At 51.0% G+C, this 27,655-nt stretch overlaps 1 protein-coding gene across 2 annotated transcripts; it reads right to left on the bottom strand.

Moving 5' to 3' along the window:
- Positions 1–468: 468 nt before the first annotated feature.
- Positions 469–27,312, bottom strand: PDE1B (phosphodiesterase 1B). Of its 2 annotated transcripts, XM_033117444.1 has the most exons (16): positions 27,145–27,312; positions 26,936–27,058; positions 10,743–10,856; positions 9,667–9,849; positions 9,447–9,513; positions 8,987–9,103; positions 6,594–6,734; positions 6,103–6,203; positions 5,873–5,998; positions 5,648–5,749; positions 4,507–4,627; positions 4,103–4,184; positions 3,642–3,750; positions 3,019–3,149; positions 2,395–2,514; positions 472–1,863 (listed from the first exon to the last, which is right to left on the bottom strand). In XM_033117444.1, exons 2-15 carry the CDS (start codon positions 27,043–27,045, stop codon positions 2,411–2,413), a joined length of 1,608 nt encoding a protein of 535 aa, XP_032973335.1. In that variant the 5' UTR covers positions 27,046–27,058; positions 27,145–27,312; the 3' UTR covers positions 472–1,863; positions 2,395–2,410. The 2 variants fall into 2 exon arrangements, with proteins under 2 accessions (XP_032973336.1, XP_032973335.1); XM_033117445.1 differs by lacking the exons at positions 26,936–27,058; positions 27,145–27,312 and adding an exon at positions 15,444–15,628 and having other exon boundaries at positions 469–1,863.
- Positions 27,313–27,655: the final 343 nt, after the last annotated feature.

The raw sequence follows: 27,655 nt of genomic DNA, 5'->3' as shown, positions 1-27,655 counted from the left end.
TACCTCCCCTATTCCAACCCGTTAGTAAAGATGGATTGAGAACACAGTGGCTATTAACAAAGAGGCCCTTGCTGGGAACCTCTCCCCCTTGTCCTATATATGGAGGGGCCAGGGTAAAAGACAAAAGCTGAGCATAAGTGAAGAAATTTTCCTCAGACACCATAGCCAGGCCTCTCCTGCCCACTGCTTTTGATATTTCCAGGTGGTGGAGGGGAGCAGGGAGGAAGGAAGGCAAGATTCACCCCTCTTTACTTTAAAAGCAGTGTGATGAAGAGAAAACAGAACTTCAGAAGTATAAGGTCCACTTCTGCCCTCCCTGCTGTGTGCCCTCTGGCAAGACCTCAGCTCTCTGCGCCTCAGCTTGCCCACTATATCTGTATAACAGGGAGAACACCAACCGCACCGGGGTTTTATCGAACGTAACATGACACGTGGTGGACTTCCACCCAGTGAACCACACACAGCGAGGCGTGGTCTCCCGTCTTTATTGATGTCTGATTACAGCACGGTTCTGGGAGACCAAGGGCAGGGGTGAGTCACATGCGTCTCTGCCCCACTCAGGGTGGGGCAGGAGGAACGGGTGGCAGGTCTAGGAGACCATGGATACGGACTTCACACGAACAGGGCCCACTGTACAAATGCAAGGTTGGTATTTACAAGAAAGGAGGAGAGAAGTCACCTGAACTTGGGCCTTTCCTGGGACAAGGTGGGGTGAGAGGAGCCCGAGGAGAGGAAGGGGCCGGGAACCTGTCTGGGCTCTCTCCGCATGACATGACAGCAGCAGCCCTGAGCCCGTCCCCATCTGCCTTCCACCCACCACTCCCCGCGGGAGGCCTCTGGCGCCTGCAGCTGGGCCAGTGCTGGGAGGGGACGTGAGGGGAAGGACTCTGCTAGCAACGCAGTACTACTGGATTCTACTTCACCCCCACCCACCGTGCGCCCTTGACCCCAACCCAGCTGGTCTCTCCTGCCTGTGCTCAAACGATGCATCCTGAAGGTGCTTAGCTGGCGACATCTCAAAGCACTTTACAGACATTGGTCGGATGGGGCCCCCCAGCCTCAGGGAGAGGAAGGAGGCAAAGGGCTCAGACCTCAGCCAGAGCAGGTAACAAGCCCCAGGGGCCAAGACCAGTCCCAAGCTCTCCAGGACCCCAGGAAAGGCCTCCTCTCAGCCCCCGGTCCCAATGGCTCCTCTGTACCCCAGTCGCCATTTCAGAATGGGAGAGAGGGAAGACTGCAGGCTCTGGGGCTGGGGACAGGGCTGAAGCAATGCACGTCTGGGGTAAAGAGGCCGTCCCCACCATTCCCAGACCCTCGAAAGATACCATGCCCTGAAGGAACTGACTCCCCTCCCCACACATAGGGCTCTGAAACCCCCCAGCTTTCCATCCTATTCCAGCCCCTCCCAGGGGAGGAAAAGGGGGACCCAGACCTTCCAGCTAAGATCTGGGGTGGGGGGCTGAGGGAACCCCCAAAATGTATTGCTTAGAAACTTGGAGGCAAAAAGGATGGGGGAGGGTCCAAGGGGCTGGCATCTCTGACCCTCCCCCAGGCCCTGGGAAGCCTCCAGGAAGCACCCCCTTCCCAGCCAGCCATCTGGCCATTGGGTGAGTCCAGAGGCAGGGGCATGGACACAGTGAGCACTGGGAGCCTGAAGTTCCCCAGTTTTGCTGTCGGGAGATTAAAGTGTGCCCCAATGGGTGTCGGGTGGGGAGGACCCTTCCCCCAACCCCACAATCTCTGGCATTTGGCCTCTGGGTGGGTTGTCTGTTCCTCAACCTCCACGCTCCCTTGGAGCAAATGGGGGAGCCAGTCCCGATGGATGGTGTTGATGACATCAAACACTTTGAACTCAATGAGGACCTAGGGAAAGAGGGAGAAGCCTCAGTGCTCTGATCTTTGCCTTTATCTCCAACCTGACACCCTCTCTAAGCCCCACCCGGATCCCCTCTCAGTCCCACACATAGTTGTGTAAAACATGCCGTGCTAAAGGGTGCACCGCCACAGTGTGAGCAGGGGCTGACATCGAAGTCACACCAACTGACCACACAGAGACTTGTGCCCTGGCTGGTTCCTTTTCCCAAATCCTCACAAAGGTGCTATGCAGGCTGGCTGCAGCCGGCTCAGGCCCCACCCTGCTCTGAGGAGCTACCTGCTTTCTTCCTACAAGGACTAGGAAAGAAATGCTGGAAGAATTTCCGTGCTTCTCACTCACGCCCTGGCTCAGTTCTATGTGTTCACTTCCTCCACTTTCCTGCCTGGAAGGAGGGAGGGAGAACCTCACATCCTTTGAATCCCAGAGATGACTCTTCAGAGATGCCGTGTTGGACACCCCACTGTCCCTACTCCCCGTACAACCTCAAGACTGGCCCCGCTCCACCACAACAGACGCACCTGGGCCAGCCCCTGGCTAGTCCAGATTCCCATTCTGATTGTGTTCATCTTCAGCAGGGGACGGTGGGGCCTCCTCCTCACAGGGGGACAGCTCATCAATGGACATCTGGTTGGTGATGCCTGCAGAGGGGCATGAAGGAAGTTGGGACCAGACCAAGAAGTAGTTTTCCCCAGAACCCTAGAAGCATATGGAGAAAAGTAAGGGATTCTCATGCATCTTCCTGCCTTCAAGCTGAGCTATATTCAACCCCTGCTCACCTGGAGAGAGCTCTCCAGCCTTGCTAAAACAACCCTCGGCTCCCACATAAAGGAAGAGCTTTCCCCGCCAGGGCCACCAAGTTATGCTAACCTGCAGGAGCACCATTCATAGAACACAGTATGTATAGGGCACTTGGGTTGTGGAATATAGCTGTCCCTACCCTCTCTCCAGTCCTCATTCTAGAACAGTCCAAGCCAATCAGCTAGTCAGTCCTTTCTCTGACATAACTTTAGTCTGATCAGCTCCATTCCCAACTCTAGGAGTCAAACAAAGGGTTTATCCAGAGGCCTAAGGAAAATGGATCTGCTCCTGCTCCACTAGCTGCCTTCCCCCCGCAAGGCCTCATGCCCCACAATGGTACATACCACTTGCTGCCCGTTCCTTCCATTTCTGCTTGTTCTCCTGAATGTATTTGGTCCATGTGGAGCGGAAGCTGACCACGTCAGGGTTGGGGTCTCCCACTGCCACATCCAAAGAAGGCTGGCGCCACTGGAAGCTAGAAGCAGTCCCACCCCACGACTCCAGAGGTGAGACCCAGCCCACTCCAGAACTGCCTTCACAGCTCTCAGAGTGGAGGGGATGCAAGACCAGGAGGAGGTTTAGGGAGCCTCATCCTCTTTTCCCTCTGCTGGTTACTCTCCAAGTCCCTGTCTCTCTCCCCACAATTTCACCCCTCCCGCTCCACCCCTTCCCTCTTGCGAGAAGGAAAAGAAAAACAAGATTAGCAGAAAGGCAATGAAGACAGAGCTAGTGGAAGAGACAAAAATATGGTGGAGGGGAACACAGGTGCAGGTCACACCCTCCTGGTCCCATGGTCCCATCCTTCCACCCCTGTGTGACACACAGCAAAGGGGCTCCCACCCTTGGAGTAGCCAGCTTTTCCACTGCTCCCACCATGGCTGTACCTCCTCCCTGCCAGTGAGCCCTCTCTGTGAGTCTAACTCCCCTCCCCCAGAACAAGGAGACCTGGCTACCCCACCCTCCTCACCTGGGCTGGTTTTTAGACTTGGAGTCCTCATCCACCAGGGGCTGGACACTCTTCTCAGCCACATCAGTCAGCACAGAGAATGTGGGCTCCACAATGAAGTCGATGAAACCTGCAGTGAAGAGGGTAACACCATGGAGATTTCTTCCTTGGAAGGCTGGGTAGTGCATATGGCTGGCATGGCTGTGACTCAGATGCGTGTAAAACAGAGTAACCTGGGGTTGCAAAGTTCCCAATGGGGGCAGCCTTTGGGTGATGTCCTTGTGACCCCAGCAAACTCTCCACCATCACACTCCCCACACCCCTGGCCTTCCACCCCAGGACCCCACACTCTAGTATATCAGGCTTGCTTTTACAGGAAGAATGGTTTTGAGGGATGGAGACTTGGGGTAGTCCTAGCCCAGGCCCAGACAGCATCCTTTCCCCTTCCCGATCCCTTCCTCCCTGCAGGAAAGGACACTCACCAATCTGGGACTGTGCCACAAGAGTGGAAGTGCGATCACACAGTGGAGAAAAGGGCAGGCCCAGCTCTGCCTCCTTGTCACCCTGTGGGAGAAGACAGGGTGGGAAAGCTGGAGAGCATATCTTAGTCTACAAGATCTGGGGTGCAGTTGGGGGTGGTAGGAGGTAGTGGGAGAAGAAGAATTTCTGTGCCTGTGACCTGGAAATGAGTGATAACGCAAATGGAATGCACCTATCGTTAGCTACTGCTCAGCTTTTAGGATGCTGACATTTTAACCCACAGGTTTTAGGTCAGGATAGAAGCTACAGGTAGCTGAATGAAGATCAGGAGTAGGAGTAGGGAACTTGGAAAACATAGGGGAGAGAGGGCCCCATGGGCAGCGGGTGGGCAAAGATGCCATGCTACCTGGCGGAAGAATTCCTCCATGAGAGCCTTGGTCCAGCGGCTATGAACCAGCCACTGCTTGGTTGGGTGGCTGATGTCAGCAGCATGGAGCAGTAGAGACAGGGCCTTGGGCTTGTCAATCCTGGTTGAGGCAGATGGAAAGGAAAGGGAGACTGGTCTTTTAGGAAAAGGAAACCTGGACCATCCCTAACTTCCCATCACATGTCCTCTCTCAGATCCTCTCAGGTAACTTCAGTCACCTTCTGAGATTACACACACACACACACACACACACACACACACACGTATAGGAAGCAGCTCAGGCTCTTTACATCAGAGGTCTGGGTTCAAATCCTCACCATACCTATCATACACTTGCTGTATGACATAGAGCAAGTTACTTAAAATTTCCGTATTTCATTTTCCTCAATCCTAAGCGGAATTAGTAATAGAATCTGCCTCATAGAATTGTTCTGAGAATTAAATGTCGTACAATATATAAGTATTTAGAAGAGTGTCTGGCACATAAGCGCTCAGTAGATGTTATCTATAATTATTATTTTCAAGTAATGATACACTCTAACGCTACACACCCTCCCACACGTGGACACCATCCAGTAACACACACCTTCAGGACACACACAGAGCCTGTTCTCTCTTACACATAGTTAGATACTCCCACCCACTTTTAAGCAACATTAGATGTAATTATAGCATTTGTTCTGTGTTTTTTCTTTAACCTCACATGACTCTCTCAATGGCCTTATTAGAGCAGAAACTGGTAGCAAGCTCTTGAAGAGGGAGGCATATCATTTTCACATTTCACAGATAAGGGAATGCGTCCAGAAGGACTGAAAGATTTCCCCAGCATTCCAGAGTAAATCTGTCCTGAAGCTGAGATGAGAATGCCCATCTCAGACTTTTAGCCTAAAATGCTCTCCCCTACACCAGCTACCTGGGCTGTCCATACCCCCAGGGCCATGTGCACACACACATCACACACACACACACACACACACACAGAGATACGCTCAGCTATCTGGAACCAGAAGAGCTTCTACATCCAGGCAAAGACTTGGCATAGCGACTACCCATGTGTATGCCCCCAATTCACACAGCCCTCACTATGGCCTAGCCCTGGCCACACCCCACCATATGCCACCTCTCCAGCTGCTGCAAGGCCGTCTTCATGGACTTCACTTGCTGGAAATGGCAGGACATGTCTGTGGCCAACACCATCTCAATGACCAGGGCCCGCAGCTCTCTGAATGGGCAGAACCAGTAAAGTGATAAGCCCACACCGCCGCTAGGCAGGAGGTCCAGGAAGTGGGAAGAGTGGGTTGGGGTAACGGGGTGTTAGGGACGCCCACTTCTGACATCTGCTCACACAAACTCATCCTTGGTGAGGTTGATGAAAATGTTCATCTCGTCATCCTGCATCATTCGGAAGACAGAGCTGATGTGGTGATTCTCCAGCACTGAGCGATCATTGTATAGGATGGCACATTCTGACCTACAAAGCCAAAGGTCATCGTGTTCATCTCTCTGTAAACAAGGACTCTGGCAACCTCCCCGCCTCCACTTGCCCCCCCTGCCCTGCCATGTCCCACCCCTCACTTGGTCTGGATATGGAAGCTGTTGGTAGTGCCTGTGTGCTCATAGTCGTGGATGGCTGCGGCAAAGATGATGGCCAAGACCTCGATCTCCGACAGGCAGTGCTGGGAGAAAAAGACGGAGGATGAGAGGCATCTGACCCCCTTTCCTGTCACTGCCCACAGACCTCCACACACAAGCTAGACCACTCAGACCATCCCATTCTTCAAGGTCAGCTCTTGAGCTAATGCAGCCAGGCTTCCCACTTCCTGGAATGGCCGAAGAGCTTCCTCCATCCCAACCTGCAACATTCCCACTGCATCCCAGCATACATCACATGAAGTTTCTGATCTACCCAGAAATTCTCTAGAGTAAGTCCAATTTGACTCTGAAGACTGTGGGATGCCAAAGGAGAAGAACCAAAGAGAGAAGGGAAATCGGAGTAGAGTCTAGATGTCCCAGGTTGGCAGTCATGAAACCCTAAATCGCAGAAGAATGATCTCCAGGGCACCTACCACCATCCCTGTGCGGAGCAAGAAGCAGTGGACTGTCTGGGTAACATCAGCGGCATGGATCTGGTTGTGGTAAGGGTTCTTGTACTTCCCATAGCCTGTCTCCAAAGCATCCAGGAAAGTCATCAAAAACACAGTGGGAATCTGCAGTAGGAGGGAGGTAATCGAGATACACATAGGGTCTGAAGGAATGGCAGGAGGCCCAAGACTGAGATCAGCAATGCCATCTTTTTTTAGAAGGCAGCGTGGCTTAGGGAGAAAGCACAGGCTCAGCAGTCAGGTGAACCCAGGCTCACATCCTGGCTCTACCACCTGCTGACTGTGTGACCTTGGGTAAGTCACGTGCCTCCCTATGCCTCAGATACTTAATTACAGATGAAGATACCACCTACCTTGAATTTAATGAGATAAGTACAAGGCACTTAGTAAGTGCTCTCTATAAAGTAGCTATAATTATTATTATTTCCCTAGATATTTTTAAGAAAAAGAAAGCAAGCTTCCCTCCTACCTTCCAACCACCCCACCCCACCCCAATCCAATACCATCAAGAAGGGCTCAGAAGAAGGGGGAAGGATAAGATGATGTAGAGAGGACCCTTCCAGCCAGATGTGGATTACCCCCTTCTCTGAGAAGCCACACACACACACACACACACACACACACACACGCAAGCTCCAGGAGCCAGAGCTCTGTCCAGCTATTCTCAATTCTGTCTCTGTCCTGCGTAGGCCCTTGGAGTATGTCTGCCCCTTCAAAGGCTTGGGCTGTCAGAGGACAAGGTTTGTGTCTGCACCTGTCCCTGGACCTCCTGAGGCTGGGAGGAGAACGTGGTACAGGACCTGGGGAAGCATCTGTAGCGATGAGCGGTAGTGATGAGCGGTAGTGATGAGATACAGAAGACACGCCACTCCTCAGTCAGACCCTAACATCCCCCACCCCCACCCCTGGAGGGCTGTGCCCCAAATTCAGGGAATTTTAAAGGACTGTTTCCAAGACAACTGCCATTGCTTTTGTGTTGCCATGGTGTCCCTGGAGGGAAGGGACCGGAAGGGGAGGAGCAGGGGAGGGGCTGGTTGCTGGAAAGGAATGCGGAGCTTGAGAAGGACAGCTCCAACTGGGGGGCTCTACCATGAATGAACACTAAAGCAATAAGTGCCCCTCTCTCTCGCTAACTGCTTTGGAGTAAGGCAGACTGGGGCTGGGCCAAACCCAACCTGATGCAATTATTCTTAGGGCCTCCCCAAAACCGCCCTTCCAGGTAAGGAAGCAGAGTTTAAGAGAAGCTGGTGTCTAGAATATATCTGAGAACCAGTTTGGAGAAACATGAGCTGGGAAAAATCTTATGAAAAAGAGGACCCTGCTGTTTTCTGTCCTGGAGAGGGCAGGATTGAAGGGGGAAAAAAGAAACTGCAGGACAGGCCTCAGGAAGGCACTGAAGAAAATCCCAACTAAGCATCTCAGGAAAGTTCTGGGAACCCTCTTGGGAGTTGTTAAAGGACTCAGCACCACAGGTCTGTTATAGTGAAGTGGAGGCAGAGGATGGTGGGATGATCTTCCAAAGACCTCTGGGAGGGGTCCCTCCAACTGGACTCTTTGACTCCCCCCAAATGGATCCCTCAGAACACACACATTTTCCTCCACTCTAACATTTGCCCGCCCCCGCCTAAGTGATAACCAAATATTCCCACTGCGACTCTTCAACCCCGCCCCCCTCACCCTCCACTTCTAAGTGTGGAAGTGGTTTTTCCACGTGGAAGTGGTTTTTTCCAGCCTCTAGTCCCAAAAGACGCTCCCTCCTGGCATAGGATCTGGAGGGGATTTTAATACCATACTCTTCTTAGCCAAGCCGCAGAGCAAATGGAGATCACACACGCTCCATCTCCTCATACAGCCCTCCCCAGCCCTGTCAAGGGGGAAAATTCCTTGGACAGGGAGGGACTAGTGCTAGGGAGTGAGGGAAGAAAAATGGCCAACTTTGTTCCCTCCCCGCACCCCAGGAAACAAATGTAGAGACTCTGATCCCAAAGTGCTGACAGCATCTGGACTCTAGACCCCCAGTGTCCACAGGCAGGAGGCAGGACAACTGAAACAGGGAGGTGAACATCGAGTCAGCCTGGTGAGGTCAAGTTAGGGGAAAATGCAAAGGCGGAGAGAGCAGAATCCTAGGCTAGATGGTTGCAGACCTAGAATCTTCCCCTAGCAGGCAATAAATGGAGTCAGAGGCTGGCACTGTAGCAAATGAAAGAACGGTTCGACTGGGGCGGGCATGAGCAGACTTCCCTGACAGTCAGACTAAGTGAGGGAGCCTGTGGAATCTACTTGATGGGAATCTTCCAGCACAGGAGTGACAGGAGTGGAGAATCGTGCCCAGAGGCAGGGGTACAATGCTGTCCAACCTTAAAGCGGCTGATGAGGTTATGCCGCGTCAGCAACTCAAAAACAATGGTCCTCAGAGCGTGGTCATCTGCTGTCCGGTTCAAGGAAAAGACATCAAAGCACCAGAGGTCCAGGTTCTGTAAAGAAACAACAAACTAAGCAGGGAGATTCCCGAGGGGAGCATCCCAGAAGCAGCAAGGTTGCAATTAGACTTCAGGGAGGACTTCCCAATGACTGCAGAGTCTTGGGAAACAGGTAAACAAAGAAGTGGTGAAATGGGCCTTTCTTCCTGGATATGTCTCAGCATGGGAGAGACAAGAACTGCAGGGGTTTGCCTCTGGAGTGGGCAAAATTTGTTTTGAGGAACATGAGAACAATCAAAAGAGAAGGCAAAAATCACCCCATAAACAGAGTCTGAAAGTCCAAAAGACCGTTTCCATCCCCCAACCTTCTCCCCTTTCCCAAAAACCCAGGGATCACCTTGAGACAGTTGAGGACCGCAGTGGAATAGGTGGGGCCCACAGAGGTGTACGTTCTCCGGAACATCCTAGAGGAGGATAATGAAAAGAGGCCCGGGTATGAAGGTCTGATCAGGTGAGCATGTGGCGCCATACTGCGGCTGGGGGCCTGGACGAACAGGGACGCGACTAGAGGCAGACCAACTAGAGGCAGACCGAGGGCGAGCGTGGGCGAGCCTCACCGCTCCACGAAGATCCCAGCCTGCACGGCGTGCACGATGCTGCGGAACTTCGGCTTCTCCTCGGCTCGGCGGCCTTTGGCCCGGGCCTGCTGGGTGAAGGTGGAGGCCAGCCAGTCCCGCACCTCCGAAGGCACAGCATCTGACCGGAGCTCCTGCAGCTCGTCTTCCGTGTCCAGGATTTGCCTGAGGCCCCAGAAGGGGCATCATAGAGGAAAGACAGCAAGTGCTTGCACGACCTAGAAAACCTTGGGCCAGCCACACCCCACACCTCAGTAACTCTCAGACCAGCTCTCCCTTCTCCGAGCTCCCTCGCCTTTCTCTCACTATGGTTTTCATTTCTGTTTCTCTCTCTGATGACCCCCAATAACGAAACAAGTCACTATGTGACGGAGTGAGCATCCCGACTCCGGAAGCGTTCAAGCAGACACTGGAATACCACCGTCAGGGATGCTATAGACCAGCAACCCTGTCCAGCAGAAATAAAATGCAAGCCACATATAAGTAACTTTAAATATTCCAGTAATAGGTAAAAAGAAACCCGTGGAATTCATTTCAATGATAAATTTTCTTTAACCTAACACACCCAAACTGTCATCCTTTTTAACATGGAATCAGTATAAAATATATTGATGAGATATTTTGTTCTTTTTTCCAAAGCTTGGAAATCCAGCATATATTTTACAAATACATACCCATCTCATTTCACACTTGCCACATTTCACACCCCAATAGCCACGCGTGACCAGTGGCTCACCCATTGGGCAGCGCGGGTCTGGAGAGATTCCACTGTGGGAAGCAGGTTGGGACTAGATGAGCTTTCAGGTAACCATCTTCTCTCCTTCTTCACACTGTGCCTGTCTCTGTCTCTGCAACCCCGTGTCTGTTCACCTGCCTCTTTATCTATGCCAATATTTCTACCTACAGCTCTTTCCACCTGCCCCTGCCCCTCTGCCTTCCGGCTCTGACCCTGTCACAGTGTCTGACTCCCAGTCCCTGGGTCTCTGTGTCTGGTAGCTGCCTCCTCTATGAGCAGGTCTCTCCCCAAAGCCCAGCCTCGCCGCCGTGACCACTCTCACCGAGTCTCATCTATGTAGACGGCCTCCAACAGGGAAGCTGTGTATTCCAGGTTTTTCTTCAGCTCCTCAATGTTGACCTCCCCATTCTCCAACTGCTTCACCATGTAGCGGAGCCTGGGGAACGGAGGGGGTGGGGGGACAAAAATCCTGCTTAGGGACCGCTACCTTGTCATAAGGACTGGATACCTTTCATAGAGTTCATTTTACACACACAGCTTCAGTCTTCCATAAATCATTCATCATTCTAACAGTAAGAATAATGGCAGCTAATGTTTTTCATCTCAGGCTACTGACACTGCCTGTATTAAATTTATCTATCCCAAAGTTTAATCCCAGGATTTTCCTGACTCCACCTTCCCCATCCACCTCCGACCTCTTAACACCCGCCTTTAGTCCGTGTTTCCTGAACACTCTTGTTTAGATGCCCGGGGCCCAGCAGAATTAGGCAGGTACAAGCCCCTGGAGGGGGGATGTTTTGGGGATGGTCTTCTCCACAGTCTAAATAACCAAGAGATGAAGCTGACTATTTCCCCCATGAAAGACGGCTCTGGGGTCGACAGCAATCGAAAGAGTAGCTAAGATTCTTTCATTGTCTCTTGGTCGTGATGTGTGTGTGTGGGGGGGGTACATGTCCATAGCCCCTCTGTCCCTGGCAGGGAAGGCAAAGACACAGAACAAAGAGCAATCTGAATGCTTTCAGCTGGCCTCACTCCATCCAGGCAGAGCTAATGGATTATGATTTCCAGAATCCATCAACCAGGACAAAGCAGGATTAACCCCTGCCTGCCCAGTGTCAGAGAGAACCTCTGGCAAAGGGTGACTGTACCCATCCCCTACCTCCGCCCTGCAGCAGCTTCCCCCAGAGCCAAAGTAGTGGAGGTGGGGCCAGGGGTCTCACGGAGGGGATTCTTTGCCTGACGGGACAATCCCTCATAGTTTGCACTCATGAATTCTGGGGGTTTGTGACTAGCTGGGAGGCTTCTTAGAAGTCTGGTGAGTCCAGCGCAGGCAGTCACAAAGCAAACAATGCTCTCTGACTTTAGAGGATTGTAAAGAAAGTGATTAAATATTCCCCTCTTGCTTCTTTCCCCCGCCCCTCCCCACCCATCTAAAACCAAGGTGGGGTTGAAATGGTGGCCATCACTATTCCCAGCTGAGGGGGGCTTCAGAAACCCAAGGTCACCCTCTGAGTCAGGGAGGAGAAGGGAATGAGTCAGGGACCAGAGGCTGAAATTAGCATCGATTCCCAGGGCTGCTGAGGGAGAACAATGGCATTCCTAAACAGAAGCAGCTCTAGAATCCCGGGGTCTCAGCAGCTTTGGAAGAGGGGTGCCCAAAATAGTCAGCCCCAGGAAGTATCACAGGCCAACTCTCACCTCAGGTGCCAGCAGTCCTGGCCAAGACACGTCTGAATACAAATGGGGCAGAGGGAAAGGGGGGAAACGGGAGGGTGGCGCTGCAGCCTCCTCAGTGGACTGCAAACCCCACTTCCAGGCTTCCTACTGCACACGCTCCATGTGGAAAAAGCGGGCCGTTTAACAAGAAAGAGGCAGGGTTCAGTAAACCTCAGACTCAGCTACAGCTTCAGTAGGAACAGAGACTCGACAACAGAAAAGGCTTTCGAGCCGATGAGCTAGAAAGGGGGGCCTGAGCCAGCAACTCCCAGACTGCCTGCCCAGAGATCACAGAACAAAGAGGTACACTCTGCCTTTGGGGCCCAGACTCAGCCGGGCTTCCCTCTCCTGGTCATTCCCGGGAGCCAGGGACCCTCAAATCTGGGAACACACAATCCAGGAGGAAAGGCCTCTGGTCCCATCTCCCCACCTCCACCCCACCACCCCGGCTCAGATTCCTATCCCAGGCCTGCTCTTTGACTTTGGTCAGCCCTTTCCATAACTGAAAACTCTGTCCCTAGGGGTCAATGCTTTCTGTCAAAGTTTCTTCCTCGATTGCCCCCCCTCCTGAAACACACATCCCAGCAGTCTCCCAAAGTGAACAGTCAAGCCCACGGGTGCTCATTTGCATGTATTCGTATAATCGCTAACAATGCTGCCAGCTCTACATTTTAAACAGCACTTTCTCTTACTTTATCTCATTTTATCCTCACAATGGGCCAAGAGGGAGGGAGGGAGGCAGGAAGGAATTGCTATCCCTATTTCCAATGCAGAAACCAAGGCTCCAGGCAGGTCTGGGAGGCAGCAATCCTGGATTAAAACCTGTCAGTTCCTGGCTCTGAGCCCTTGGGCAAGCCACTAATTCTCAATCACTACGTATCTATCAAAATGTGGCCGGGAGATCACTGGCACCGGAATCACCTGGGATACTTATTAAAAATTTAGATTCTAGGCGTCACTGCACACCTATTGAACCAGAATTTCTGAGGGTATGGGCCAGGGATCTGCTTAACAGACATCTGATGATTCTCACGCACCCTAAAGTTTGAGAACCTTTATTTTAGAGCCTCAATTCCTTCATCTGTAAAATACGTAGTGAGGACGATAATAAACCACCTGTGAAGGGCTACTAATAAGAGGATTAAATGAAATAATATGTGCAAAAGGCCTGGCATACACAACGGGTCTCTATAAACGTGATTTGAATTGGAATTAACTGACCAGTATCACGCTGGCCCTAACAGCTCACAGCTCGCTCCCTTCCAATTCAACAGCGCCTGCCTTGTCTATCCCAAGTCCAGAAGAATGAGTCTCGTCTGGATGGAGACTGGTAATTAGGAAGCCGTCTAACAGAGGAACTAGGAGAATGATAATGGCCACGAGCTCTCCTTTACAATTACAAACTTCATTTGAGCCTCACAATCACCTTACGAGTATAAGGGAGGTTGAGTGACTTGTCCGAGGTCACACAACTTGTCAATCTCAGTCAGATCAGCAAGCCTACAATTCACACCGCCAGAGCTTTAACTGTGCCCCAGACACCAAAGGTGTTGGGCAGAGGAAGCTCAATCATGTAATTAGCTTGGAGAGAGGCTGGAACCCATTCCATCACAGCTTCTTCAGTCTTAGTCGTCCATCCTTCATGAGGTGTTGCTGTCTGTCAGCCCATAGCAGACTGTGAGTATCTTGATGGCACTGACAGTGACTTATTTATCCTGGCTGCTATGTGCACACAATATGTGCTCAGTAAATGTTCATTAAATAAATAAAAGGGAAAGGAGGCAGATTAATTGAGGAGCTATCTGCCAGATCTCACATTTGAGACCTCTGAGCCAGCGTTTCTCTCTAATGGAAACCCTGGGGAGAAGAGTGAGATCTAGGCTGGCTTTCAACACAGCCCTCCCTCCAAGTTCCTCCTTCCTCCACCTCTAGATCTTGTCCAGGAGCTCTTTTATAGCTCCTGTTGAAATCTGAACCCAACACAATCCAGACACCCCAAGGAGAGAAGGAAAGAAAAATTAAAGAATATATTTGATAAATGGGGAGTCCAAAAGGGGAACCTAGGCTCGGTCAGCTGGAAGGATCCATGTGCTTAACTTCACCTTCCTGAAGTTATATAACTCCCCCACAGTGCACTTTCTGACCTGGCAGGGGCCTCTCTGATTCTAAAGTCCTTCAGAATTAAGATCTCCCCTGATGCACCGGAAGTCCTCACCTCATCATTCTTCTGCAGGAAGTCCTACCCCCCCCCCCACCTCAGTTTTAATCCAACCCCTCTGGTTCAGTCCTCAGAGAATCTGGCAGGGAATGGTCCCTTTCCCTGTGAAACAGGATGCTCTCCCCTGTCCAGTTCTCACCCAGCCCTAAGAAAACTGGAAGCTTCCCCAACATTCCTGCCACCTACACCCTTAACCCTGTTTCACCACCACCACTTCTTTCTTCCTTTACCTTCAGTCCCTGCACCATGGGAAAAGCCTCAGATCCTGACCCCTGGAAGGCCCCATGTCTCCTAGCTCTGGGCAGCCAGCTGGAAGAGAAGGTTCCGGGCAGTAACAATCCCAACACCACAGAGGAGCTCAGCTTTCCCAGCCCCGACCAATTCATTTCCTTTGATCACCACATGGCTGATGATCTGGCAGTTTCCAAATACCTCTGCCACTTCTTCCAGAACTCACACCCCCAAAGAGATCACTATAAGTAGGGGGCTCAGCACAGAGCAGGCTCAAGCCAAGGGCTGGCAGCTGTGAGAAGAATCCGACCTCCCTTTTGGGTTCTTAAGACAAGATGAAGAGATTCCAGAGAAATGTGAGGTCCTAAGGAAAATGTGGGGTCAGGAAGGAGAGAAAAGGGGGAAATTCTGCTAAATCACCTGCCACAGTCAAGAGAAAGTGATAAAAAGGAAAGGGGGATGGATAAGGGAAGAGAATACAGGGCAAGATGGATGGGGTAAAAGGTAGAGAAGTGTATACACACACACACACACACACACACACACACACACACACAGAGGGTGCCAAAAAAATGTATACACATTTTAAGAAAGGGAAAAACTGTATTAAAATTGTAATGGTCAATATATACCGATACCAAAGATGAATACAAGTCACATTTGACTTCTGCAATTACAAGAGGTGCTCAAAGTGGTTACCATCAGCATAATTTTAATACATTCTTTTTACTTTCTTAAAATGTAAGAAAGTATATATATACTGCCAAGTTTTGATCCCTTCCCTCCACCAAATGACAACTGGTGGACACACAGTAACCTGGCCTCCTCTGCTCTCCCTTCCTCCTCTCTGACACCTACCTGAGGATGGGGCCCTGGAGGTGGCTCCTTTGCACAGCAACAGGGTTTGCCATAGGGAATCAAAGTTTCCAACTTCAGAGCATCAAAATGCTGCCCCCAGGACCCAGCACCTCCTCCCCCCACCAGGGGAATGACTCCCTTTTGGGCTGACTTCCTCCTCCAGGTCTCAGCAGAACCGAGTGACTGACCAGATAGAACTTTGGGAAAGGGAACAGGAGGAGCCTGGCGGGAGGAAGAAGAGATTGATGAGGCAGAGAACCAGCCCTCAGCAACAGGGTGAGAGGCCACGGGAAAAGTTTCACATCTGAATCAGACTGAAAACAAGAATCCGTTCTCAGAAGAATCCCAGAAAGGACAGAAATAGCACAGGCCAGCCCCTGCTCTGAGGAGGTGGGGCTCCTCCTTGAGAAGGGGTTAGCAGGAGTAATAAGGGCGCAGGGACAGGGAACCATCCTGAATCTGTTGTGGAGAGAAAGTCTGCAGTGGGAAGGGAAGAGGCCCTGCAAGCGCCCACCAGAGGGGCTAAGACAGCTTCAGCTCCTTTCCAGGGTCTTTTCCCCAGGGCCGTTCTTCAAAATGACCTTTAACCCACCTGAAAGAATGGAAGCAAGACAGGAAGAGAATTAGAAACTGCAGGGGACGGTTTGCTGAAGCTAGGGATCAGGGGATCCTTACCTAGAGACCCTCTCAACCAGGAGGGAAGCCCTCATGCCCCATCCCGCATCCCAAGCAGTGAATGAAAGTCAGGAAGACTTGCTCACAGAAATCAAGAGAATAGGCAAGTTATGTTAGCACTCCCGGCCCCGGGTTTTTCAACTGTAAAACAGGAATTGTGGGATAATTATGAATTAACTGGAGAGAGGTCAATCCAGCCGAAAGGAAGAAGAGAAATGACAGGATGGCCAAGGAGACGCCTGGGGTCCGAGACCCCCCTTTTTCGTCTCTAGGCTTTGCTCTTGCTCAGGTAGGAGAAGCAAGAACCTAGCCTCTGCGGCGCGAACTGGACGTGCGCATACAGCCCCAGCCCACCTCCGGATTGGCTGAGAGATGACGTCACCAATACAAGTGCATTGGGGCCGCGATTGGTCAGCTGAGCGGCTGGGCGGGGCTAAGGAGGGGAGCCCCGGGTGAAGACAAACGCATCCAGCCAGGGCTGTGAGTTCTGCGACTACAGTCTCCTAAATCTGGGGTCTCCAGCTGTGGGTAATATGAAAACGAGGACAGGGGATTAGTGGGGGTGAGTATGAAGGAAAAAGGGAAAAGAGAAGAAACAAGCCAAGAACCAGGATTTTATGACGGGAAGTCTTTCCCCACCACCACCACCACCACCCCCACCCCCCAAACAGGGAGATATTAAAATACCTTGTCACTGTGCCAAAGCCTTGAAAGATTATAAACAAATGAAGTTTAGGAACCGGCTGTTTCTCAGCTCCACTGACTACTGGGACAAGTGGAAGTGGGCTTCAACAGCAATGAGAGGAGTGGAGGGTAAGTATCTACAAGTCGTTTTCTAGTGAACTCCTAGTAGCCATGAGGCAGGGCTACTGCAGTTTGGAGGAAAGGAAACCCCCACTCTGTGTCTGTCTCATTCTCTGTGCCTCCAACAAACACACACACACACACACACACACACACACACACACGCTGGTTAGTGTTTTCAGAAAGAAAGGACTAGACCCATATTCATAGAACCAGAACTGCCTCCAGGGAGGGACAAGTCATTTGGCCTTTTCTGTAGACATGCTTGCTTGGAGGAAGGGATAGGCATGGAGGTGGGCGTGGAGGCAGGTGGTCGCCAGCTGTACACAGCCTGGTACAGCAACAAACCAGCCAGGCCAGTTCCCCTCCCTCCCCTAACTTCAGGCCCACTCTAAGCCCTGCCACCCTAGCCAAGTAGGCACTAACCTCAACCCTCTTACTGAAAAGTAGAGATTTCTTAGACTAGAAAAGCTTTGGAGAGGATATCAAGTCCATCCCTCACCTCTCTTGCCCAGTAGAACCAAAGCTGGTTGGACAAATGACTGCGTACCACCTACGTACAAGCCACATCACTCATCCCAACTTTTATTATTACTTATTATTAACTGTTCCTAATAAGGGAGGATATTGGTCAACCACCATCCCTTCCTGGGGAAAAACATGTCACACATATCCACTCACCCACACATACACACACACCACACTACCTCTGTCCAAGCTAAGGAGACTGTCCCCTGGGTGGGAGGCAGGGCATAGATGTGATGACCCCTGCAAAGAGTCCAGCACGGATTTTCCTTTAGCTTTTACATTTAGTTTTAAAATAGCAAGGAGCCCGGTGATCATGCCTCCCTCCGGGCCCATCCCAGCTTTCCCCACCTGCACTGAAGGATGGGAGTTGGGATGGGATGAACAAAGGGTAGGAGACACTGCCTCCGGTCAGAGAAGAGGGGTGTGAGGAGGGCTAGAGGAGAGGGGGAGGGGAAAGGTGGAGGGTGTCGGAAAAGGATTAACTGGCTGATCTCAAGGCTCTAAAATCTCAGAAGTTGAAAGAACCAAGGAAATCATCTAAATCCAACAAGAAAGAAGACATAGTGCCTTAAAACCAGGTGCCTTCTGCCTAGACTTTATCACTATGTGGGACTTTGGGCAAGACACTCTGAGCCCTAGCTTCCTTGTCTGTAAAATGGGTAAATAATCAAATGAACTCACGTGAGAGCACCTTGAGAACTATAAAATGATGCATAAATGCAAAAAAATTATTATTTAGTCCAAGCCTTTATTTAGTTAGTTCAACAAATGTTCATTAAGAGTCCTCCATGAACAAGACCCCTGAAGTGGCAAAGCCCTGCCACCACCACTCCGGATGGCTGGGACTTGTTTCTGGCTCCTCATTCCACAGGGGCCAGGAGGCAGTGGAAGCAGGAGCTGGGGAACATGCAGAGCATGGAGCTCCAGAATCCAAGAGCAATCAGCTCTCCACTCTACCCAAGCACTTGTGCTCCCCTCACTTTCCTGGCTTCCCATTGCTATACAGGCAGGCCCAGTTCTTGCAGCTGGCTGGGCACAGCGGCGGGGGTGGCTCCAGAGATAAAAATAGCCCCCCTGGTGGCAGAACTGGGGTGCCATCCTGGGAAACGGTAGGCTTCAGGTTGACATGGCAGCAGTCTCTAGGCACTGGACAGGGGAGCTGGGTGGAGGGAGGGTGGGAAGAGAATGGGGTGAGGCCTATGGAAAACTAGGGGATAGTAGGGGAAGGAGAGAAACCAGGTGAGTGGAGGGAGATGAGGGAGAGGAGCCAGAGGTAGTAAGGGGGCAGGGAGGGAAGGAAGGGAGATTTGAAAGGTGATCTAGAAGAGGGTCTGAGAAACACTGAAGAAGAGGGAGAGGAGTCAGCTCTCACCTTGCCTGTGTCTGAAGGCAAGACCTTCTCTGCCTCCTGACCAGAAGCCCTTTCTAAAAGGTGTTCCTAGCAATAGCCCAGCACAGCTCAGGTCAGATGAGGAAGAGGGTAATCTAAGCAGCTTGAGCCTAGCCCAGTCTAATAAGAACCCAATATCCGGGCTCCCAGCCCAGCACACAAATGAGTCACTTCTCCCTCAGGCTTCAGCACTTAAGAGAGGGAGGAACTGGGGGGGGTGGGGGAGGGAAGGGCAAGAAAGTCAGGTCAGGAGGAAGGCAAATCAGAGAGCAGGCTCCCAGGACCCAGTCCAGAACTCTTTCTCTGGTTCACTTGTCCGCCCCTCTTCTCCCTCCCTGCACTATTTAATTCTGCTCATTAACCACCTCCACATGGACCACCCCACCAGCCCTCCAAATTACATCCCAACAGATGTTGCCAGCAGATGCCCTGCTTCCAGGGGGCCTAACAGATGTTAAAGGCGGCCTGGGATGGAAGTGAGTTGGAAGCTTGACATGGGACTGACTGCAGGTGTGATAGGAACAACACCAAACTGTGGAATTTGGGTCTGGTCCCAGCCCTGCCCCCCATCTTACCAACTATCCCTGGACATCAGTTTCCTCCTCTGTAACATTTTATAGTTCTCAGATTCAGTGCCTGGGTAGCATGCTGGGTCTCAATTCATCCTGAGTTCAAGTTCATCCTGACTGGCTCACTGCTTCCCCAAACTCATCCCTAACCTGATGCGTAAAAGAGGAGAGTGGCTTTCTTCTTTATCATAGAAAGGTCACATTCTAACCTCCATGAACTTTCCAGCAAGTTCGCCTGCATATCTCTCTTCAATCCATCTTGCTGCAATCAAAACAACAGCAAATTTTCTTGGCATTTCAAATAAAAACAGAAAGGAAGAGAACAGGCCAGACAAATAAGTCTTCCGGGTGAGTCTCTGGTGCAATTTGATTTATTTTATTTATTTCAGATTGGAATTTCTAAAGCTACTGCTTGGTAGAGAGATGGTCAGGGTTTAGGGAGCTTGGCAACACTGTTGGCAGGTGTGCTCACTCAGCCCAGGACTCAAAAAGTTTCCAAACAAGGTGAGCATGGAGAACTAGGAAGATGGTGCCAAGTTAGATACGCAAGAGCAGCTAAACAGGGGAGCAGGGGAGCCAAGGAACAGGACTGAAAGGAGAAGCTTCTCTAGCCCAGGTCCTGCCTGCCAGAGAATCACTAAGTTCCCTGGAAGCCAAGCTCCCGTCTCAACCTAAATGGTGCCAACACCAGCTGACAGCCTAATCATCCCACTGCAGCTACCATAATTATTTGCAAACCTGACTTCTCATCGCAGCTGCGGAATCAACTGACCGGGGAGCCTGGCTGTATCCAACAGCATCACCTGAAGCCCCCCTTCCTTTCTAGCTCTTCTCCTAGCCTGTGCCCCTACGCCTCCCCCTGCATATGCCCTGGCCTTTTCCCACCAAGCCCGCTTCTTCACCAGAACCCCATTACTGCTCTCTCAGTGGACTGCTGCTAGGTCTGGGATGTTAAGCAGAATCCTAACCTGATGTTCTCTTCCAAGACAGGGATAAGCTCCATAGAAGCAGCAGGAGCTGAGGGGAGAGGAGCAGTAGCAGGACTTGGGGGGAGGGGGCAGGCAAGGCTATTAGGTACAGAGGGGGAAGAGCACTGGCACTAGGAACCTCCGCATTGAATGGGCAACATCTCAGTAGACTTTCTTCCCCCACAGTTCCATCTTTGCCCCGCTCAGTGTTCCCAGGATTCTCTCCCATTTCTCTTCAGGCCATTAAGTCTTCCTCCCTTAGGGGACAATCTCATTATCTAACAACTTCCAGTCTCCCAGTTGTCTCACCTGCACCCCACCTGCTGCCCTGGTTTTGTCCCTCTTTCTCTGCTGCTGTCCTGAAGAGAGTTGGAAAATAGCTACTCAACTTCCATATGTGAGAAAAATCAGCCCCCAGAGATCCAAAGGCAATTATTTGTCTTCCTCCCAAGTCACTGGGAGGATGAGGTCACGGAGAAGGCGAAAGAAAGGACTTGCAGAATACAGGAGTTGAGGCCAGACTCCTAAGGTAACCCCAAAGGGTGCCTGCAGCAAACTTACCCTGCACCATCACCACAATAACACCTGGGTGAGGGGAGAGCCCAGGGGTTTTCTGACTCCTAGCCAAGATGAAGGAAGAGTAGGAGCACTGAAGGCCAAGAGCGAGAGGTTAAGTCAGAGGGAATGGGGAGAGAGAGAAAGTGGGATGTGAGAGCAAAATGGAGCCTAGCAGAGAAAGAGGAACCAGAGAAAGATGGAAACAAAGGAGGGAGAGGACAGAGGAAAGGATGTAGAAAGAATCAAGAGAGGAAAACAGAGGGAGCAGAAACATAGATGATTCCTTTAAAGATTCTAAAGGGAGGGAAGGTTCCAGGCTCCTCCATCCCAGTCTGATGGGAGTGGTCAAAAAAAGAGGTGAAGGTGGACGACAACCACTCACTTCATTGACTTCAGGAACTTCCCGGGCAGCAGGCAGGTGGCAAACATCTAGAGATATCCAGGCTTCTCTCCCACTGAGTTTCTCACCTGGCCTTCCAGTCCCATAGCATCCCCAACCTACTTCACTCCCCTCCAGGCAAAGGTGATAAATGCAAGTTCAAATGTGGACTCTCCACTCTCCATCTTTCCAACGGGCCTCCTTGGGCTCCTGAGCAAGCAGAGTGATATTTGGGTTCTAAGGGACTTAAGAGATTTTCTAAAATAGGATGTGGCATACGTAATCATACTACCCCCAGGTCTAGGGACTGCAGATAACATCTCAGTTTTTTCCTTTTCCCTTCTCAGGAGCCCTTCTTCCCCCTCAGTTCCCACCTGAGGATAAATGCTAGAGGGGAACTCCTCCAGTGCTTGCAGAGCTCACCAGGGGCAGTCCCTGGGCTCCCCACACCCGCCATGTCTTAGACTGCAATTGCTCCACCCACTTCTAGTTTGACCACTGGGAAAAGAAATGATAAGGAATAAGACACTCTCTTTTCTTTTGACCTCAGTGGCCCACACTCTTTCTAGGACATCCCTTCTCTAGTCCCACCCAACCCTCTATTCTCTAAGTTCAGACACCTGCTTCACCAGTTCCTGACAAGTATTCATCAACAAGAATCTTCCAAATCATGTCCCAAACACCAGGACTCAAACGTACTAAGTAATTCATATTCCTGCCTCTTGAATCTTTATTTTCTTCCCATCCAAGCCAGTGGTGACCCTTTCATTCTCATTCCCCGGCCTCTTCACACAGCAAGCTCTCCCATGCTGAAAGAACTCCAGACTTCATCATTTAAAAGCCACTTTCTCGTGGATGATATAAAATGAAGAACTGAGATTCAGAGAGACGGTGTGACTTCATGATCATGCAAAGTGGAAACACGAACTCAAACTCAAGTCTCCCAATATTCCCAATGCTCTTCCACTCCATCCCTGCCTCCCTCCCTGGCTCCCTGATTCCCTCCAGCCACCGATTCTGACCAGAAGTTTGCGAAGTTCTTCCTTTGGTTTGAACTTCATTTCCCCTATCTTTGCACTTTCCTTCCCCTTCCTGCAGGAATTTTCCATCCTCTACCTCCTTACCTGAGATGCCTCAGGTAAGATAAAGCTGATGGAGGAAACAGAGAAATGGAAGCCATCTGAGGGGAGGAGTATAAAATTCAGGGAGGAGAGATTCCCTTTGCTATGGTTGGAAATAAAGGAGGAAGGATTAATCTGGGGAGGAAGGTACTAAAAATCATCCCACCAAGGCCTGGGAGAAATGATGCTCCTTTTTCTCCAGAGGTCAAGGGAGCCACTGTGTATCCTCCCATCTTCACAGCAGCTCCATAGCCATATGCAGAGAAAGGAAGACAGCATCATGGTTTTCAAAACTGGCAAGAGCCACCCACAGAAGATCACTCATGGGACATACACAAAATGAGGACAAAAGGTGGGATAAGTCAGTGAGACACCCAGTGCAGTCCCTCAGCGTCCTCCTCCTGCACATTTGATCTCCCAAGGATTGTCGGAAAATATGAATATGTTACAAACACATACACAAGATCACATATACATATTATCCCATTACATACACACATACTCACATACACACACACATCTCATTCATACATAAGACAATTTCAGGTATCCAGCATAGCTGAATTCAGCATACCTACCTAACGTATTTATTATCCTGTATGCTATTTATAAACATAAAAACAAAGAGACATCGTCATAGAGCTCCGACTCCACAAACTGTCCCCGGCACGTACATTAACCTTTACCCAGACACACATGTATACATGACAGGCATTCACAATCATTATGGTACATCTCGTTCACACATCCAAATAACGTCGTTTCTGCGTCCTCTGTAACTCCTTCTGTTCCAGGCTCTGTTCTGAGGTCCTCAAACCCCACACCTTCTAAACATCACAACAACAACATTTACCTTTCTTCCACCCCCACTGCCTACTCCCCGGTCTGCACGCAGGAACACATGCCCCATAGAATCAGTCAGAACTGGGCTCCTTGACATATACACATATATTCATTAATTCATTTGTTCATTCTTTTATTTACTGAGTGCCTATTATGTTCCAGTACCACACTAGATGCTGACAAAACAAAGATGGGCAAAAATAATCCCTAAGTGAGTTCTTGCTCCAGCTCAGCTGTAATGACCTTGAACCACAGCTTAGGACACTGAGCCAAGACCTTGAGAATCCTGAGTGTGTACCATGTGGAGAAAGAAGAGAAAGGGATTGTGTCTACACTATCCCAAAGGAAGAGGGAAGTTCTGTCAGTAAAATTCCAGGAGAAACGGGAGCAAGGAAAAGAGAGTGGTGCTTGTACAGTCCTGGGAGGTAGAGAACGCATATATATGCTTTTCCTGTGTGTGTAACCCCCAAAGAAAAAGACTAAGCAGAAGCCAGAGAGGTAGAATTTTACCACTTGGGTGGGTATAGCAAAATGAGGAACACCCACTCTTCACTCCACTTGACGGAGTTGAACCAAATTGCAGGCTCCCTAGGAGCAGGGACTGGGTCCATTTTGTCCATCACTATATCCCCAGCATCCAGACATCACCTGGCCCACAGAAGACACTCAATTAATAGTTGTTGAATGAGCTAAGGATGGCAAATCAATTTCTGCTGATAGTTTGTCTTGATTCCCAAAAGATACAGAAAACCCCTTCTACTCCTACTGACCTTTCCCCACACCCCTCAGGCCCTCTGGTCTCAGAGAAGGAGAGGCAGGCAAATCAAATCCTTCGTCTTAGGGTGAGAGATACTGAAAATCATCTGGGTCAACACATCATCTCCAGACTGCCTGTCCCAGCCTCTTCTACCTCATCCTGAGTCCACTTAGTTAGGAACATTTTCCTGCTAGGTAGAGGTAAAATCCCACAGTTAAAGACTCTCTAGCTCATATGTTCCAGATTCTGAATTTATCTTTAGCAGAGTGCTAGTGTGGGAAACAGAATTCCTGGATGCCCTTCCCAAGAAGAAATTGCCCTGAGGAACTATATTATACAGGCATTTTCAGCAGAGGCAAAAGCCCCAGGCCTGAACTCCCCAAGACAGCCTAGATGTCCTACATTAGAAATTAAAAGAATAGTGAGGAGGGGGCGGAGGGAGATACAGGATATGCTGAGTAGGGGAATCAAGGACTATACACTATATTCCATCTGCTTCCATTTCTATTCAGTACCCAGTCCTGAGATAATCATGTCCACCATCTCTCCTATTTTCAGACTAAACAACCCCTTCCCACTCAGGCCCATTTGGAGACAGGTGGAGACTGGGGTTAGGCGAAGAGGTGTTCTAATTCCATTTAAAAGAGAGAATGCCTTCTTCGCTCACCTCTTCAGAAAACACTGCACACTGAAAGTTACGGAGTTTCTCTCTCCTACCCAGCAAAAGTCCAAAATCCTTTTATTTCCCTTCATCTGACTGGCAAAGCCTCCCCAATACTCAAAAAGGGCCAAATCCAGTAAGCCATCAACTTGAGATCTGCCTTGATACCACGATCTTCCTCTGCTTTGAGAAAGCGAGACTGAGAATCTGTTCCTGGTGATAAATAATAAGGAGAAGGTACTTTTCTGGTAAGTTCTTCCACATGGTAGCACTCTTATGGTCCACAGTGCTGAACTGAGTGAAGACCAGAACCTAATCCATATGATTAGTGGTCCTCGTCCACCATCATCTCGTGTAAGGTCATCTCAGCTAACACGTGTTGTAGGGGCAGCTGCCTCGACTCCCATCTTTCCCCAGGTTTCAAGGCCTCCTCTGGGGATCCTCTTCTCTCACCATTGAGAACTTCTCACACTAAAGGGAGAGATAGCAATTTGTTTCCAGGAAAGCCTTTTGGTTAGAAAGGTGTGGGAGATAGTGAAACAGGTAAAAGCTGCCCTTTTGCAGGGCCTGCGACCTAGAATGGAGGCAAGGGAAGTATACGATAAGCCATTAGTGCTATGGGGAAGGGAAGCCATCCCGGGACACTTTAAGTTCTCCCATTTATACACCTTGAGTCCCTTTCTTTTCCTTCAACCACTTCCTTACCTGTCCCCCTTCCCAGTTTAGTTACCATTAACAGAGCAGCATTTTCTATTAAGAATCACCCAGGGCTCCTCCCAAGAAAAATCAATTCAATTCGGTTTTCCATTTCTTCATCCCAGAACTCATTCCAAGGCTGCGCTTCAGAGAGCCCGCAAATTGCATTGGCTCGGGGCAGCAAAGGGGGTGAACTGTGAGGCACATTTGGATCCCAAGCCTTGTTGCCACTACCTTCAGTTCTCCCTCAGGCCTCTCTCAGCAGCTGGTATATAAATCAGACCCACCCACCCAGTACAAAAGGCATCATTTTATCGCCACAGGTGAAGTATTTTAAAAACAAAGCAATCATAAGCATCTATCCATCTCCTACCCCCATCTCTCCCTCTGCCAGAGTCCAGAAATGGAAAGCTCCAGGGCTCACTATTGAGGATACTGGGTTAAGGGGCTCTGTTTCCTGTATTTCCTCACTAAACATTTACAGCCTCTTTCCTGGGGCCATAGGGAGTCATATCAGGGAGAGGAGCACCTTCCCTTGTTCTCTGCTTAAGAATCAACAGACTGCGGAGGTTACCCGCTGAGCTGACTGGGAGATAAACATGGTGCATGGCTTGTCTTTGACCAGATCCTCTTCTTCTCTGAGGAGCAGGAAGAAAAGTTCCTTTCCTGCCTCGGGACTGGAGTGTGGGACGCCTGAGTCCTTCCTGTCCCCATTTATTCCTCCCCACATACCCTGATCCTGCAACAATAAAAAAAGATGCCTAAATGTGCTTGGAGATCCTTGGGAGACCCTAAAGCAATAAAAAGGCTTTGACAGTCACCTTGCCCCTGTCAATCATTCTTCACCACCACCCCAGCTCCCAGGTAGAGGCTCCACCCTTCACCCCTTTCAGACCCCAGGTTGGGATTCCACCCCTTCTCCAGATCCCAGGTGGGTCCCCATCATTAATATGCAGAGTGGGTTTCCAGGCCCCAAGAGAGAGGAGCAGCTCAGGTATGGGGCACCCCCCACCCCCACCCCATGTAGAATACAGGAGGCAGAAACCACCGATCCCAACAGAGAGATATATGCCCCACAGGTTGGCACAAGTATCCGCATGCACCTCTGCATCTGTGTGCAATCACTCTACAAAGATCTCGGTGCCCCACAGACACTCATGCACACACATATGATGTGTCTCCCATCTGCACAACCCCGCACATTGATACGTATGAGTCAGCCTGGCACCTCCTGAATGCTGCCCGGCTGCAGCCCTGCCACACCGCACCGCACATCCTGTGCCGCCTCTCTATGCTGCGTGTGTCACCCCGGGGGGTCCACAGGCACATGCCTAGCTTTGCAACTCCTAAACCTGCTCCAACCAGCCAGCTTGCTCCGCACATGCCTTGCACATGTGGCCTGGCCACGCGTGTCAGAGCAGCTTATTTCTTCGCACCTGCCAACATGTGTGCCAGAGCGAATCCACCAGCCCGGCTCCAGCCGCCACCCCCCACCCCGAGGCTCCCTCAAATCCCTTCCCCCCACTCCGGGCCGGGGACTCACAACGACCGAAGCTTAATCCACATCTTCTTGCTGGGGGCTGACTTCAGCTCCAGTGCTGACGGGCAATCCGACTCCAGCATCTCCGGAGGGCTGCGAGGGGACAGCTCCATGCTCAGCTTCTGTCTGTGGAGCAGAAGGAGGAGAGAGCACCGCGGCTCAGCCTCACCCCCCAGCCGGAAGCCCCTCACCCCACACCGGCCCCTTCCCACCTGCGGCTGGCGCGGAGCAGCCAGGCCGGTGTCTCGAGGCTCGGCCCAAGCCGGCAGAGCCGCAGTTCCTGCGGATCCTCCTCTCCCGCTGCCCAGCTGAGCTCTGGGTTCCCCCGTCCAAGCTCTCCGCGCCGCCGCCGCCGCGCGCTGCCAGAGCCGCCTCCTCCCGTCTCTCCTCCTCCCCCGGCCGGTTCCCCCTCCCTCTGCTCCCCCACCCTTCCCTGCCTGCCGGCTCGTCTCTCACTCCTGGCAGCCACTCCTCCCCCTCCCAGAGGAAAGATTGGAAGCCGGGGGCACACACAGATAGAAGCGCCCCGGGGCGGGCACACGCACCCAGGCGCCCGGGACCGCGCGGGTGCATGTGAGTGCGTGTTTACAGAGTGCGGCGCAGGCGGCGGCGGCAGGACTTCGGTGTGGGTGCTGCGTGGGTTCCCTCGGTGTGTGTTTTGAGTTTCTGTGTATGTGCGTAAGGTTTCATGTATTCACATGTGCCTAGCGTTTCGTGTGTGAG

Source organism: Rhinolophus ferrumequinum, chromosome 10 (assembly GCF_004115265.2).
Source record: "Rhinolophus ferrumequinum isolate MPI-CBG mRhiFer1 chromosome 10, mRhiFer1_v1.p, whole genome shotgun sequence".
In the NCBI taxonomy this organism is placed as follows: domain Eukaryota; kingdom Metazoa; phylum Chordata; class Mammalia; order Chiroptera; family Rhinolophidae; genus Rhinolophus; species Rhinolophus ferrumequinum.
The sequence above is the reverse complement of the archived record's forward strand: the minus strand, read 5'-3'. Positions and strand labels throughout refer to the sequence as shown.